This window comes from Triplophysa dalaica, chromosome 3 (assembly GCF_015846415.1).
Source record: "Triplophysa dalaica isolate WHDGS20190420 chromosome 3, ASM1584641v1, whole genome shotgun sequence".
Taxonomy (NCBI): Eukaryota; Metazoa; Chordata; class Actinopteri; order Cypriniformes; family Nemacheilidae; genus Triplophysa; species Triplophysa dalaica.
Genome location: NC_079544.1, coordinates 8,792,129 through 8,808,211, shown reverse-complemented (window position 1 = coordinate 8,808,211; position 16,083 = coordinate 8,792,129). Strand labels below are relative to the sequence as shown.

General features: G+C 37.9%; 2 protein-coding genes across 3 annotated transcripts in view; one reads left to right on the top strand and one right to left on the bottom strand.

The window, feature by feature from the left end:
* efna2a (ephrin-A2a) overlaps window positions 1-7,795 on the top strand; it is a 55,546-nt gene extending 47,751 nt beyond the window's left edge. Inside the window, exons 3-5 of one of the 2 annotated variants that reach the window (XM_056740887.1) lie at window positions 1,245-1,537; window positions 5,003-5,068; window positions 6,400-7,795. In XM_056740887.1, coding sequence (XP_056596865.1) covers window positions 1,245-1,537; window positions 5,003-5,068; window positions 6,400-6,524 — 484 coding nt within the window. In that variant the 3' untranslated portion in view covers window positions 6,525-7,795. Of the gene's footprint in view, window positions 1-1,244; window positions 1,538-5,002; window positions 5,071-6,399 lie in introns of both variants that reach the window. The other variant, XM_056740893.1, reaches the window with a different exon arrangement.
* A 5,296-nt stretch (window positions 7,796-13,091) lies between these two features.
* rabggtb (Rab geranylgeranyltransferase subunit beta) lies at window positions 13,092-15,949 on the bottom strand. The gene is made up of 9 exons (XM_056744185.1): window positions 15,737-15,949; window positions 15,315-15,422; window positions 15,017-15,214; window positions 14,832-14,937; window positions 14,668-14,720; window positions 14,461-14,571; window positions 14,250-14,375; window positions 13,882-14,031; window positions 13,092-13,764 (listed from the first exon to the last, which is right to left on the bottom strand). The coding sequence occupies exons 1-9, from the start codon at window positions 15,800-15,802 to the stop codon at window positions 13,624-13,626; spliced, it is 1,059 nt and encodes a 352-aa protein (XP_056600163.1). The 5' UTR covers window positions 15,803-15,949; the 3' UTR covers window positions 13,092-13,623.
* Window positions 15,950-16,083: the final 134 nt, after the last annotated feature.

Here is a 16,083-nt window from a genome sequence, read left to right as displayed (position 1 = left end):
AGCGCCTCTTCCTCTTCTCTAAGGAAGACCTTGCCCCTTTTTTGGCGTATTCCTGTGGTTATTAAAAGCACTCAGAATGGTGACATCAGGTACCTGGAAAGTAGAGGGCTGTAGTCCGATCCAGCCGTTCTCTGTAGTCCTTGAAAAGCGAATTTTGTTAAAGACAATATCTCACTGAACTTTGAGTTTTATCATTTTGCAGGTATTATTTATGCCCTTACAGAAACATTACACACTAACTTAATGTTGAAAAATGGGATCGTGGGGAACATGCAATTTAAAACATGTTTTTAAGCACTGAGAAGTTATTTTCTCTTGTGTAGGACTGTGTGTATCTCACAGAAACTGGATTTCTTTTGGGGGGGAATTTTGAAATTGACCCAGACAAGTTCTTTGTGTACTTTACTTTACAAAATGTCTGTAATGCATTAAAACTGTGTTGTTTTTCAAAGAGCAATTTGTCTCACGTTACATGAATAAACATCTTTTTATTCCGTAGACAGACAGTTTTTTCAGTGAAAAGCATATACACACAGGACTTCGGCATCACACGGCAGTCACACACATCTTGCAGCCTCTGTAGGTCACACTGACTTTCAAACCGATTCACTAATGCTATCTTTTACCCCTCCACCCCTTCCCTCTCTTCTTTTTCTTTTGCTCTAAAGCTGCACTCTCATAAAACACATGATATATAGAGAGAAACCCGAAAGCAAAGCATGAAAAATTATTTTAAGGGTGCAATTTCATATGAAGTTTATGATTTACATGACAAGCTAACTAAATCAACTCGCTTAGTGAATTTGCCAGTGGTTTATGTGAACATAATCAACTTGTTCATTTGTTATGTCATTTCTGACCTTCAGAGTTGTTTTTAAGGGCTCTGTTTTAGGCTCTCTCAATCATCCTCATTATATTATTACAAAGAGAAGTCGCAAGTGTTTGTGTGTTAGATTTCAGTATGTTCTGCTTTTCCATTCTCTCTTTCTGTCTCTCTCTCTGCATAATGGTGACCTAGATAGGAAATGTGTATTGTGGCTTTTCATTACAGCTTATTCTGTTGCTTTGCCTGTGGTTTTCTGCCCAACTGATTTAGCCCTTGTGTGTTAAACATCTTTCTGTAATGCTGTATGGTCTGAATGGCGTCAAAATAAAAAAACATGAAATTAGGTATATTGACAGTAGTAATGTCATTCACTCGGTTTGGCTCAAGTGAGCTAATACTCTCTGACTCTCGGTTGCAGGTTCTGGCAGGGGGAATACACTGTGGCCGTGAGCATCAACGACTACCTGGACGTGTATTGTCCATATTATGAGACCCCCCAGCCTCACAGTCGCATGGAGCGCTACATCCTTTTCATGGTTAACCATGATGGTTACCTCACCTGTGAGCACCGCATGAGGGGCTTTAAGAGATGGGAGTGTAACCGCCCCCAGAGCCCTGACGGACCCCTGCGGTTTTCGGAGAAGTTCCAACTCTTCACCCCCTTCTCGCTTGGTTTTGAGTTTCGACCTGGACACGAGTACTATTACATTTGTAAGTGTGCATTTCTAGATCAATCATCCCAAGCAACCAATACAATATTAGACATTTTATAATTTATATTAACATGCTGTTAATCAAAATCAAGTCACATCTAGTTTAAGATTTTTTTAGGGCTGTCAAATGATTAACTGCGATTAATAGCATCTAGAATAAAAGTTTGTGTTTGCATAATATTTGTCTATGTATTGTATGTATACTATTGTATTTATAAACACATACACATACACGTATATATGAATTCAAGAAATATTTACATGTATTTTTATAGTTACCAAGTAACTTTTAAACGTTAAATTAAATATAAATGTTTATTAATTTTTATATTTTTCTTAAATATAGGCATGTATGTGTATGTGTTTTTAAATACAAAATGAATATGGACAACACACAAACATATTGTCACGGTTTTGCCGTATAAAGCGCACAACAAAAAACGTAGAATTCCAAAAAGTCTATTTTAATAAATCCACAGGGAGTAATCACAGAAGCAGGAAAACAAAACCAAACGTAACATTCAAATAATAGCAGACAATGAACCAAGGAGGACATGGGGTATAAATACAAGGGGAATGCAATCAACAGAAACAGGGGCTAACTAATAGTAACTATGGAAACAAATGACTAATGGCTGGAATACACTACAAGACTTTTAAAATCTGAACAGATTTTTTTTAACTAGACATCATACACTTGCAGATATTTTGAAAGTTTTAGATAGAAACACACTTACTGATCAAATCTGCAGACTGGCACAGACTTTCTGCAACAAGTTCATACTGAAAATCTGGGCAAAATCTGAGCAAAAGTCTTGTAATGTATTTAAGCCTTAAGGGGAACAGAAACTGAATGAAAACCAAGCATAACCGTTACACAAAAATTATGTAAACACATTTATTTATTCTGGATGCAATTAAATGCGATTAATCATTTGACAGCCCTAGATTTTTTTACATTCATTTTCAAAAATAACTTTACATTTATTTGTTTTAGCTACTGCAGCGCTTGCTTGTTGTTTGCTGATTATTTATATCCACCTTCTTTAAGATTTGTTTGTCATCTGATCCTTGGTAAACACAGCAGCTGTAAAGATGCTTTCAGACACAGAGCTGCATGTGTACTTAAGCAAAAATCATTATTTCACCTCTCGTTCCTGAATTCATTTGCATGCAGATGTGACTAAAATGGTTGATGTCTGTGTTTATACGTTTTCACCAGCTTGACCGATTTATATAGTTGGTTGACCTTTTGTAAACATATCACATAGTACACCAACTCCCCCACCCTTTTATTATTTTTATTTGTATTACTCTTACTACACTTTCAACTTGCTTTAAGACCTCTGAGAGAATTAAACGTCAAGGAAAGCAAGCAAGACTTTTCGCTTTACTTGTATCCAACGGTGATTTGCACACAGTTTGATCTCAAATCTCATCATATTTGTTTTGTTTTGTTTCTATACTGTTGATTATTTTCTGATCTAAATAATTTTAAGAACGCTCTCGCTTCATTGCCTCTTCGGACAGAACGTGAAGAGTTGCAACGTGAAAAGACACGGGTAGATTAAGCAAGGAATTGAAATGGAGAAATAGAGAAGCTTTAATCTTAATAGCCTAAGTGTTTTTTTTAATGAGAAACATCCAACAGCTTAGTCCCATTAACCTCCCAGCATTAACAGGAAACGTGTCTTTTCATTATTTGTTTTACTGTCCTCTGCTGAAGACAGTTTGGTATGACTTTACCAAATTAAAAATAGACATCTTTTATTCTTTCTTAAGTTTCCTGCCTAGCTGTTTTAGCGAGATAACATGAAAAATGTGGGTAAAAACAGAGAGCAAGCCATTCAATATTTTATATGGTGATTACAATTCAGGATGTAGCAGCCTTTGGTGTGGGCAGATGTGGAGGGCCAGAGCCACCTGTGTGCTCTGTGTACAGTATGGAGATGGGTGACTTTGAGCTTTGCAGGCTTTGTGTCACTGTCCATCAGGAGTCGTCCCTCAGACGAGCCTTTCTCTCTCCCATGGAGATCCTACATGCTTTTCATTTGACTGTTGATTATTCCCTGACTGACAGCTCAGACTGAAAGAGAGAGAAGCTTGCATTGGGACGAAGGGGGAGGGGGGGGGTGTGTTGTGAGTCAACATCCCCTCCACACCAACCCCCATAAGTCAGCGGGGCGTAGCACTGCTTATCATACACGCCGCAGTGTTGTCTCTTCACACGAGGGAGAAAGAGACATGCCACAAAGAGCAAGAGCAACAGTTCAAAGATGCCCTATCCTCCCAAACTGATTTTTAATGCACCCGCCTCCCAGCTCCCAGCCAGGCCCTACATTGTGCAGGCTTTTGTTTCAAGGCTGGAAAAGACCTTTGGACACCCCACCTCCCCCCAAGAGCCACTCCTTGGGAGGATTGTTTGGGGACCGGCAGCTCTGTGGCCATCACAGGCCTTTGGGAATTGATGCTTTAAGGCGGGGTCGGGGGGTCGCCGATGAGAGATAGATCTGGGAGGTTATCAGGGGGAAGTGGGGGCCGATCTTGATTGTATGCTGGTAAAAAGAACACGTCCATCAGGTCTAGTCATACTTAACCTCAGACTTCCTTCTCTCCGCCAGTATTGATTGGCCGTGATGACATCTTGACAGGCGTCTTCTACACAGCTGCCGGCGGACGAGGTTGGGTGCTCTCCAATGAACCGAAGATCCGGTGTAGTGGACATGCCACAGGAATACACAATGACCTGAGAAAGGCGATGGGGGGAGGGCGGGCGGCTCGGTCTGAAGATGACAAACTCCCGACAACTCCTCGTGTACTGCATCAGCTTGACCGGAACATTAAAATTAAGTGGATGTGCCGGGCGATCAAACGCATTTTTTTTTCGGTCCGGGGGTTTGACAGATTCAGAGTTCAAATCGTTTTTCACGTTCCCTTTTATTGTCGTCAGAACCTTATAAGGAAATAATCGAGAGGTTTGTTAGGTCTGCACAGCAGAGATGAATGAAGTCATCTGTCTAAAAGGTTATGTCTGGAGAGTCCAGATGAGCTGTGCTGGAGATGGACTAGTGGAGGCTGATGTTCGAGAGCCGGCTGACTCAGTGGCGACTTAGGTCACAGACTGTTCTGGAGGATAATTTGCTATGGGGCACTTGTGTGACAGGCTATTGTAAGTGACGACACCAAGCTAGAGAAGGTCAGAGCAATCTTCTCTGAATGGAGAAAATATGGAACTTTGTTCTCGATTTGGTTGTTGAAGGGTCAAACTAACTCTAGGGCTTGAGAGACTTTTAGTGTCATCTCGGAACAGCATCAGAATCTTAACCAGATTGATGAGCCACATATTTATTCAGTGTTTGAATGTTTCTGTTTGCCATAAGCACATTTGGCTGATTGATGTCAACTTCCTGCATTGTGTGGAACTCATTATTTCTCTTCCATTTCCTCTCTTCCTTGTCAACAGCTTCTCCTCATCCCAACCACGCTGGCAAGCCTTGTTTAAAGTTGAAGGTGTATGTTAAACCCACAAGTAAGTCATCTATCGCGCACTGCCCGCCGTCGCAAATAATATTATCTTCATGTCCACACTCCAGCCAGCTGTTAGATATAACAAGCATGCAAATAACTTAGTCACATCTTGCGGGAACATTTTGTTAATGAGATGTCATATTTATTTTCAAGATGCGAGAATGTGTTTAAGTGAGATCGGCATCCATCATAATAACAGCTGAGGTCTAATGAGAAACGATTAGAATGAGCGTGAATTATTTGTCATGAACTCATTACTTAGCGTTGTTAAATATAAACAGTCAGCAAGTACAAGTTCTGTTTATATATTGGCGTTATATAAAAAACAGGTCGATATAACAAACCAAACGTTTTTAACTGCGTCAAGGCCGGAAAATGTTATGTTCTATTATAATAAGTCAAATATAAATATGATTTGAAGTTGTTTATAAGAAATGACCTCTGAAGTTGTCTTATTTGTATTTCTTAGCTTTGTGCCTCTGTTATAATGTTGATCCAATCTATGTGCGATTGTTTTGATAATACAGCGATAAACTTGCCTGTATACTGTACCCAGGGGTTTTCAGAATTTATGATGCCATGGACTGCCCAAACTAGGATTATATTATGTTCTTCCATACATTTTTATGTATAAAAAACGTTTAAACTTTGTTTGGTAAATAATAAATGTGATATTATAAAGAAAACAAATTTTTTTTTTTACGTAAATAGTTAGCTACACTTGTTGGGTGTATAACCCAGAAGAGAGAAAAATCAGTTCAATTGTATTTGCACTGTATCAACTTTAACTTGGAGTGAAATAAGGAACTTATTTCTGGAAACGTTGCATGTAGTTGAAAAGGAAGAAAAAGTTTTCTCTGAAAAATCATTCTTTGAAATTTTCTGGGGGCCCCCTGCAACCACCTCGGGGTTCCCCAGACCTAAATTATAAACCCCTGCCTTAATGCATGTGTTTGGAATTGGCCAAGAGTTGTTGTTAAAATCAGTATCGCCCCCAAAATAACCCTATTGTGTATTCCTCCTCGCATCACCTCAAATCTCAAACCTCTTGTTAAATGTGCACACCTCGATTACTTTGTCACTTTGAAAAGCAACTCTTGAAATCATAACACTCTACCTCTAAATGTATCTCCAGTTGTTTTGTTTTTTATCATTGGCACACATACGTCAAGTTCCTGTAATCTATGAAACTCCTTGCATGCAAAAAAGATCTTCATCTCAGTAATTAAACTGTAATTAGGTCAGTGCTGTAGGCTCCTGCTGCTTTGAGTAAAGGTATGAATTTCCAAGCTCGTCCTCGCCGTGTGCTTTCTCTCTGTTTGTGTGTTTCAGATGGTTCGGGCTACGAATCTCCAGAGCCTTTCTTGACTGACCGGAGCCATCGCTGCAGGGCAGACGGCCCATGCCTAGCTGCGCTGCTGTTCCTGCTGCTGGCTCAGCTGCTGGCCCGCATATAAAAGATCCACAGCGGCCCAGACTGTCTACCGTTCTCCCTCCGTCCATACTCCCTCAGGGAAGCCTTCTTCTTCAGCCCACGGCTAATGTGCAGTCTGAGTCATGTATCCCCTTTACCGGCTGATCTGAGAACAGAGACGTTTGGCCTGCTCTGGGACTTTATGCTTGTGGGACAAATAAGCAGATGATGTAGTGAGACTTGAGCACCTGGAGTGTGTCGTTGAATGTGACCTTTTATATATGCTGTCATGTAATCAAGGCTTAATGTGTCATGTTGTCACCGCGTAGGTCATTGCAGTTTCAATCAACAAATGATTTTAAACACTGATTTAGATAGCTATAAAGCCCATTCCACATACATCAAACTCAATCCCGGCATATCTAGAAATAGATTTTTTTCCCCAATAACAAAACACACCAAAGGACTTTCTTCAGAGATTTTGCATCTGAAGAAAGAAGAGAAAACATGATTTGTGATAGCCAGCAATTAGAGAATTAGTGGTAGACATTCACATGCATGTGAAACACTGTGAAAATGATCTTGTTACGATAGTGATGATATATTTTTCTTAGCAACAAAATAAAAATAGACCTTCTAGACACTGGCGTAAAGGCTCAGCTGATGCAGCTTGGATCAGAGAGCAAGATGTCAGCGCTCACTGGTGGCCCTCAACTCAAAACTGTGCGTCCGTGTCATGGGGGTCTACTAGAGGAACAAGGACTCTTAATCTTCTAGATTAGAATACTCGCTTTGGTGCAAAACCCAAATGCTGCTTAATAAGACTCTGCGTCGGTTCTCTTTCGGCTCTGTGGGATGAGGAACAAAATGACTTTTTCCAATCTGATCTGTGCAGATCAGGCATCAGCCACTTTTAAATCACCTGTGTAAGATGACAGCACTGCAGGCTCGGACTAAAAGGAAATGGATTTTTTGTATTCTATTTCATGTTATTTTTGTAGCATTTAAAAGCAACATTAATTATTCATGTGATATGAGGAAGGGTTTTAGCGTCTTGAGTGGCGATACAGCATGTGAGTCAGCAGTCGGACGTATTCAGAGGGGCCCACTCGTTCACTCTTGCTGTTGTTATTGTGATCTTGTCAAACTGTATTCAGTATTTAAAGAGACAGAAAGCATTTATTTCCATCTGATTTGATCGTGTCCTCTTTTTCATGTGACGTTTTGTACAGACAACATGTTTTGTCAAACTGAAGAAACATGCTCGAATTAAAAACAGAAAATAAAGAGGTTTTGTCTATAAAATGAAAAGACAGTCGCTTTGAGGAGAGATGGATGTGGAGATTTATTGTATGAAGTTGACAAGTGACAGCTTGGCTTTCTCGATTTGAAGGTTTTGTGTGGGAAATGGTTTCTGTGTGTGAAATTGAGTCATGTGCGTGAGCCTACAGTATATTAATCCTTGCATTATGAGATGAACCATACATAATGTGCAATGTATACAAGCAGTTTAAGACAATTTATTTTAACTTGTAATATTTTTACTGAATTATGTAGGTCATGAAAATCCATGAAACTTTTACATATTTTAAATGGATTCACCCAAAAGTGAAATTTTGTCACAATTTACTCACCGTCTGTATGATTTTCTTTCTTCTGCAGAACACAACATAAGATATTTTGAAGAAAACCCATTGACTTGTATGGCATTTGTGTCCATAAAACGTAAGTGAATGGGAACTGCCATTGTTTGGTTGCCAACATTCTTCAAAATATCTTCGTTTGTGTTCTGCAGAAGAATGAAAGCCGTAGAGAGTTAAAGCCAAGAGCGTGACTTAATTTTTTTTTTTTTTTTTTGGTGAACTATCCCTTAAATAATTTATAGTTTTAAATAATCCTAGGTAACTAAATCAGCAAAAAAAGTTTTTCTGGTTTTACAGTATTTCAGTGTAAACCCCATTTTTTATGAGCCAAAAATGCAACTAAAGCATTGTTGTCTTGGCAGAGTAGAAAAATTCAGAATTCTTGAATTGTTTTCCATAATAAGGAGAGAATATATTTGTAGCAGCGAGCTGAGTGCTCCAATCACAACAGAGATTAATTTGGGAATATGCATATAACATTGCAGCTCAGAGATGAACACGCAAATTTATAAAGGTAATTTAGTTAAATACTATAGTAGTTATAAAATACTACAATAAAGTATTAAATATTAGCCTATGTAATGGCAGGGGTGATGAAGTAAACAGGAGATAACAAAAAGCTTTTTAACAACAGTACAATTAAAGAAAAAGGAGCAAATTGTACATTCCCATACAATAAGGATGATTTTGTTTAAGGTATGAACTTTTAAGAAAAACATAAAGAGCATCTGTTTAGCTTATTTGCACATCCATTTCAAATCTGATTGCTCTGGCATTGTGTTCAGATGCAGGCTGACGTCATGAGGACCACGATTCATGGTCATAATACACTGGTGGACAGTTCTGACATCAACTGTGGATTTTGGCCTGAATGCTCGTTCTGCTATTAGGTGAGGGATCGGTGGCCTGCCTGGGCTCAGAAAACTGAACGTCCTATCTGAATATTTTATGCAATGTAGACTATGATAAAAAATACATGGGCTAGAAAAGCATCAGTGCAAGATCTGCAGACTCGAAGCGCTGGGGAAGCGATGCAAACATGAATGCAAAAATTAAAGGAGCGTATTCTCTGCACAAATTTATTCACAGATTTAAAAATGCTTAAGCAAAAGATTTATATCTTATATCTTGGTTCTGTGTCACACCATCAGGATTATGTTATAGTTTGTTATTATTAGCAACAAGAGCTTATTAAAGTATTTATTTAAGCTTATTTTTTTCTTAAGTATGTAAAGATCGACTTAATGTAAGAAACAACACGTGTGCAAAGGAAAAACGGAGCTTTGTCGCCCCCTAGCGAAGGACTTTTACATTTATTCATTTGGCAGACGCATTTATCCAATGCGACTTACATTGCATTGTATTTTTACATTTAGTTTCTGACTATGTGCAATCCCCTGGAATTGAACCCATGACCTTGGCATTGCTAGTGCCATGCTCTTACCACTGGAAATCATTAAAATAGAATGATGCCATAAAATAATCTCTAGTCATTAATTTTATTTAAATGATATTTTTGTTCTACTGTACAAATGCACCCGATAGCTGACAATAATCTTTTTAAATCATATTTAAAATCAGTCTCACCTGCACTTAGCTATCTGTTGTAAATATGTTGACCTCCCACCGTTCCCTCCCTGAAGTAAAGAACAAACAGATGCCTCAGAGCTCCAGAGCAGTCATTAAGTGTCGAGTCTGTCTGAGACATGAGCTCCTTCAAAGCCAGTTAAGGGAACACATGTATGGTTAAACATCTACAGAGAGCTCACTTCAAAAACCTTTGTAAAATGAAACGATTTGTGGACGAGCAGAAAATTCTCCGCAAAGATCACAGGAGGTCAATGTTTTTGATCAACAAAGAAATACAAGAGGTTCAAAAGACACTGATGGACATAAAACTGATAAGTGGATATTGTCATCAAGCCTATACTGCTCACCTAAGATCAGTAAGTATTGCCTTTTCAACTTTAAAAGAATGTGAGAAAAACCTTGGTGACTTGAATGTTGCAAGCGGAGATTCTGTGAAGTCAGATGTCACGTTTGGCCAGAGGCATGACAGCATGAGAGATTGTTTGTTTGAAGAAGACACTGGTGACCGTGAGAGCGATTTGTCAGAAGTGTATGAGACTCTGGACACAAAAGCATGTAAGAAACTCAGTTCCGACAGCATTCACTTGACAAAGAGTAAAAACTGTGTTTCACCATATGAGCATTTAAAAAATGAAAACATTAATGGTGATTGTTTCAATGTCTCATCATCTCATTTCGAAATCTTGGAATCGTCCTCAAGTGAAAAAGTCGAAGGTGATGCACATCCCCATAAGACCTCCCAAGCAACACCAGTCCGACAAAAAACGGATCTTCATAAAAATCCGGTAACTATGAAGCTCTCGGGGGAATGGAAAAACAGCAAGACGTTGTCAAGACACATCCAATACCAAGATACCAAGAGCAATGCTAGAAGCCACATATCAAAGGCAGCCATGAAACGTGGCCTTGATCTACTCATCAAAGAATATAATGATCCCCAAAACCTTGAACTTTTGAACAAGAGAAAGCAAAGAGTTCTGAAGGACAAGGTGTCTGACTTTGTTTCAGAGCTTTCAGAGAGCAAATGTAAAGCTCCTTATGTTTAAATTGTAAATTAAATGAACATGATCCGTTTTGAGGATGATACTAGCATGTCATATTGTGCAGGTACATGTCTGCATTAAAAAATAATCATAATAATAATTTAACCTCTTCAGACCACATGTTCCATATATGTCACAACGATGGTTCTTGTAATAAAACCTACAAAGTCATTTTAATATTCTTTTGAATCCTTTAATTCAAGAGCTATTAGGTTTTGAATCTCATAAGAAATGTATTATTAAAACTTATTTTAGTACTCTTTTATTTATATAGCCTATTTACACTCATTGTTTAACTATCACATGAGAAATTCAATTTCTTTTCTCTCATATTTTTTTCAATTGGTAAATACAGTCCAGACATAATCAATCAGTGACCTAAACTTCAAATCAACATAGGAATCAATGCATTTTGCAATTGCGGTTGCTTTCTTGCCCACAGAAGATGCACAGATTTTAGAGAATTTTATGAAATTTATCATACATTTTAAGCATTTCAAACATAAGAAAAAGCAATGCACACTACACAAAGCGGGCCTCACAACGATAAAGTTTGCGAACCACTGCTCTAGAGCCATCACTAATTGTCCCTAAATAATCCACACACACTTAAATATACATTGCTGCAAAGTTCTTAGCTACTTTACCTTGAAACAGATTTAAAAAATATATATGTCCAATCGCCAACTGATTGTGTACCAATTAATTTCTGCAGGTTAATTTCTTAAAACTCGGTTGTCTCTCCTGGCAAATGAAACAACAAGTCTGTGAGTGCATCTAGAAGGCAATCGTTTTTGGGTGCTCGAAAATAAGTAAACAGTGGGAAAACAGTCTTTCTTTTAATTATTCTTTACTTAACCATGTACCTACTACAAACATTGTGTATGCTTTTGGTAAGGGTGATAGATAAACATTTTAGGTTCAAATAGGACATCAAATGAGTGAAATGTACATGAAGCATTTTGATGTTTGACAATCTGTGTGGGGTTCACTTACACAGAATTTTGCATTTCATAATTTGAAATATTAGACCAGCCTCACATATTAAAAAACTGTTAACTGAATTTTAATTCTCAAGGAGCAAGTCGCTATAATTTATTTAAGTTTTTACTTCCATACATTATATACAGCATACCATATATCATGTTTTTATTCAACTTCATTTGAAAAGTATATTTTGTACATTAGAAAAGCTAATTATAAGTCATAGTAATTTCTTGATTTACTCAATCATTTCACTTGAGTAAAAGTAGATGTTTAATATACTTTAGTGTTAAAGGTAGAAAAGAAATGAAAAGTATTTTATTAAATGTACTCGAGTAAAACAAACATAATTAATAGTAGTGGAGTAAAAAAAACATTAAAGATACTTAACACTCTAGTAATTTACACCTTTGATTGCTAGTCCCCAACAATATTTTGTTTTTGAATAAAAAACAACAACTAAGTAGCAACTAACAGTTAAAATTTTGCCCAGAATAAAATGATTCAGTCAAGAATGCTTTATGGTAGTTGTGGTCTTCATTAAAGGCAGCAGAGGTTGTTAATGGATTTGCATGTGCGTGTGTGGGGGGATCTAACAATAAAATAACAAGTGCCAGGAGACTGTGGTGACATGCCTGATTCACAGATCTCACACTTCTAATGAGAGCCAGTGGGGTTTCGCTGGAGCCTAACAACCCTCCTGTTTATTTCTGCAAATCTGTCAGGGGTCTGAAGATCGCTGCTCTTCTGATGAACTTCACAAACTCTGTGAAAATAAGTGATTATTTCTTCACTTTTTTAATGGTTTATTCCTAATAGCTGGTGTAAATTGCATTACACTGTGCAAAGGGCACATTTTTGGCTGGATTTCAGAAATTTTGTGTGAAGTGCTAAACTCTGGCTAACCTCAGCCAAATTCAGTGACTGAAAATGATCATTTAATGGTTCTCATTTTATTAACTTTGGAAGTTCTGCGGGCACTACTGAAAAACAATGTAAAACAGCAGGCCATCCGAATCTCATCACAATCTGTGTCAGAAGCTCCAGGGGTGATGACGAGTACTTGATTCCTTGAGGGGAACATCAACAGAGATTAATGAAGACAAAGTCACACCTGACAATGAATCATCTTTAGAAATCAGTCATAATTTGTTCATTATGAATATTCAGATTTTGTATAAAGGATGTGATGAAACTACTAAAACCTGTGAGCAAATGCTGTTTAAAACTAATTGAAAATCAGTAAAAGGAAATATTCATTCTACTCACACAGCTGGCACAATCTTACGCTGATAATAATGTAAAAAATGTTAAATTCATGGGTAAAAATTAAGGAATTTGCACATAAAATTAATTTCATAATTAAAGATTATATTTATGCCACCTAAACTCTGAATGCATTAGACACCCTTTTCAGCAAACACTTTGCCAGGATGAAGAGAACACTTTGCCAGAATACTGATTTTGGGAAAGCTATCAAAGATAACATATCTCTCTCATTTATTAAACACTCGTAACATTAAACATGGCTTTATATGAGAAAAGAACCCTGTAAATGATTATTATAAATAAAGTTATGTTTTTACATGCACAGTGAAAGCTACAAATCCCATTACGTTTAAGAAACAAAGATCAAATCAGACATAAAGGTCATCGCACATACTGTGCATACATAAAGACACAAGAACAGTAAAACAATACAAAAACAGCCTCTTAACAGCCAAACTTCTCAAATCCTGGTCCTTCTAAAGGGTGCAACTATAAGTTGAAGATGACAGCAATATTCAGTGCTCTCCACGCTTTGCTGGTTTCCCAGATTCAGAACAGGGCTGGCTGCACACGGGTTGGAGGGGAATGCAACGGCCACGTTGATTCCTTCAACTCAGCTCAGCAAGTCGGGTTGAAGGCCGATCCTATGAAGCACATCTTCAGGCATGCAAAACACAGGGTTCACTGGTTTGATCTGCTCCTCTCCCAGCAAAGACAGTCCGGCAACACCAAACAGAGTGTGGAACGGATCAACCTGGATGGAGCATGAAAAGAGATGATAAATAAATGCATCTGGTAAGAATGAACCACTGAGATGGAAAGAATTGTCAGATTTTAAGTTTTTCATAAGGAAGGTGTAATGTGAGCTCACCATGTCTCCAGGTCTATCTGCGAACCCTCCAGTCTCTTCATCCTGGCAGGCAAGAATAAAGTTTTGAAGTTTTGTTTTGTCAATCCAATGGATTCTGCCGATGATCTTTAGAGAGGCAAGAACCCACCAGGAATAGCAGACATCAGGCAGCTAAAACCAGAAAAATACAATATACAATTTCCTTTTGCTACAACTTTGTTTGGTCTAACCCAGGTTTATTATGGTTGTAAAAATATTGCAATTTTACATTTCCGTGAATTTTAATTATTTTTTTCTGATGCATGAATAGTTGTATTTTTATTTTTTCATTTCAGTAGACTGTGATAGATTTAATCAACTATATACCCATGAACTGCAGGATTGCTTACCTTCTCTGGTCTCCCATTCAAACCTCCTGATGGTAACTGTCTTTCACAGAGCCACCAGCCCAACAGATCTGCATTTACCTGATGCAGCTGTCCAGTGATGGACAAAAAGCCTGTACAGCAGTAAATCTGAAACGGAAATACGAGTGTCACACACAAATACACTAAAAACTTTGTTTGTATTAATGAATATATGAACATTAAAATAACTCACCTGACCAGCATGTGACTCTGAACCAGGCCTACAACCAAATCCACCATCAAAGTTCATACAGGAGAGCACAAACTCCACTGCCTTGTCCAAGTTGATAGCATCCAACTTTCCCTGCAGATAAAAATGTTTTGTAATATGCATTAAAACAATGCTGGAACATGTTTAAACAATTTCATATATAATATTTGAATACAGAAAAATTCTAACCAGTAGTGCCAATGTTGCAACCGCACAGAAGGAAAACCTTGTATCTATTTCTCCTGTGAAAAGAAATGAGAAACATTGAATAAGTTATATACAATCTAACCAGGGTTTACTTTGTTCTTCTGATTTATTCCATTAAATAGTCATGCATATGAGCATACATGTACCCCATTTGTCTCCTACGAATGAGCCATCATCTTGCTGCAGTCCTTTAACATAATCCACCACTTTGTCCACATCAATCACATTGATGCTATCATACAAACACAGGATCTAATGGGTCATAAAAAGTTTTATTTATAACTATGATGTTTTATAATTTACTTGTAGCATTTAGAAAAAATATTCTGACCTGCACTGCACTGAGGGTATAGAGGAGATGAGGGTCGTGGCCAAGGCTGGCACTGATACCTCCACAGTCGTGCTGGCAGGACTTGATGAACTCTATGATCTCCTCACGGTTCATTCTAGAGAGCTGACCCATAAGGTCCATTACTGTCAGGCCCCAGTAGATGCCACTCATTCGTAGGTACTCTGAGAGAGTGTATTCCTTCAGAAGATAGTACAGAATACTTAAATAAGCATGATGAGATTTACAAACATGCCTCTGGTTTAATTCATTTTTAGCATTTTAAAGCAATTAAACTTACATAATCGTCCTTCTTGGAGCCATAAGCTGCAATGTAGTCTGCATGCTTGTCTAGAAATACAGTGCTTGGAGCATCATGTTTAATAATCACGTCTTTAACCTGGGTCCCCTGAAAAGAATGTATGATTTTAAGTCAATTCATATAAACACATCGGTCTAGCACTTAAATGAGCTGGCTTACGCATACGGTGATTGGTTTGACAGTCAGATAACCTTTTCTCCTAACCTTAGTTTAATACCGAGGCTGTAAACTGTAATGAATGGATCTAGGATGCCAAGCTTGTTTATGTTTTCTTTTAATCAATTTAAATGGGCGCTTTTGTCTTGTTCACCATCGCAACTAATCGCTTTTTCCCCAACAGCAGAGAAAATACATTAGAACGAACTATTAATGACCACATAAAGAAATATCTTTTACTTTACCATCCTGGCGAAGAAACGATGTGGACTACAGGCTGCGCCCAAGCAGTCCCACGCGAATGACGTCATCAAAGTGCTCGTGAATTCTACCGGTGCCCACAAAGATCATAACGTGTCACGTTAACTGGATTTTAATCCGTGGATCATTTTAGACATATCCATAGTTGGTTATATCAACGATGACAAAAAATAAGTTGTATTTGTAAAATTCCTTTAATTTAATCATTCTAAAATTCAGACAAAAACGAATTTAGCATGGCCGTTCATAACAATAGCTCACTTTCTATTGGCTGGCCTATCTAATTTACGCCTCTTAAGGGGACCTGTATGAATTGTGGTGGTGTCACTCT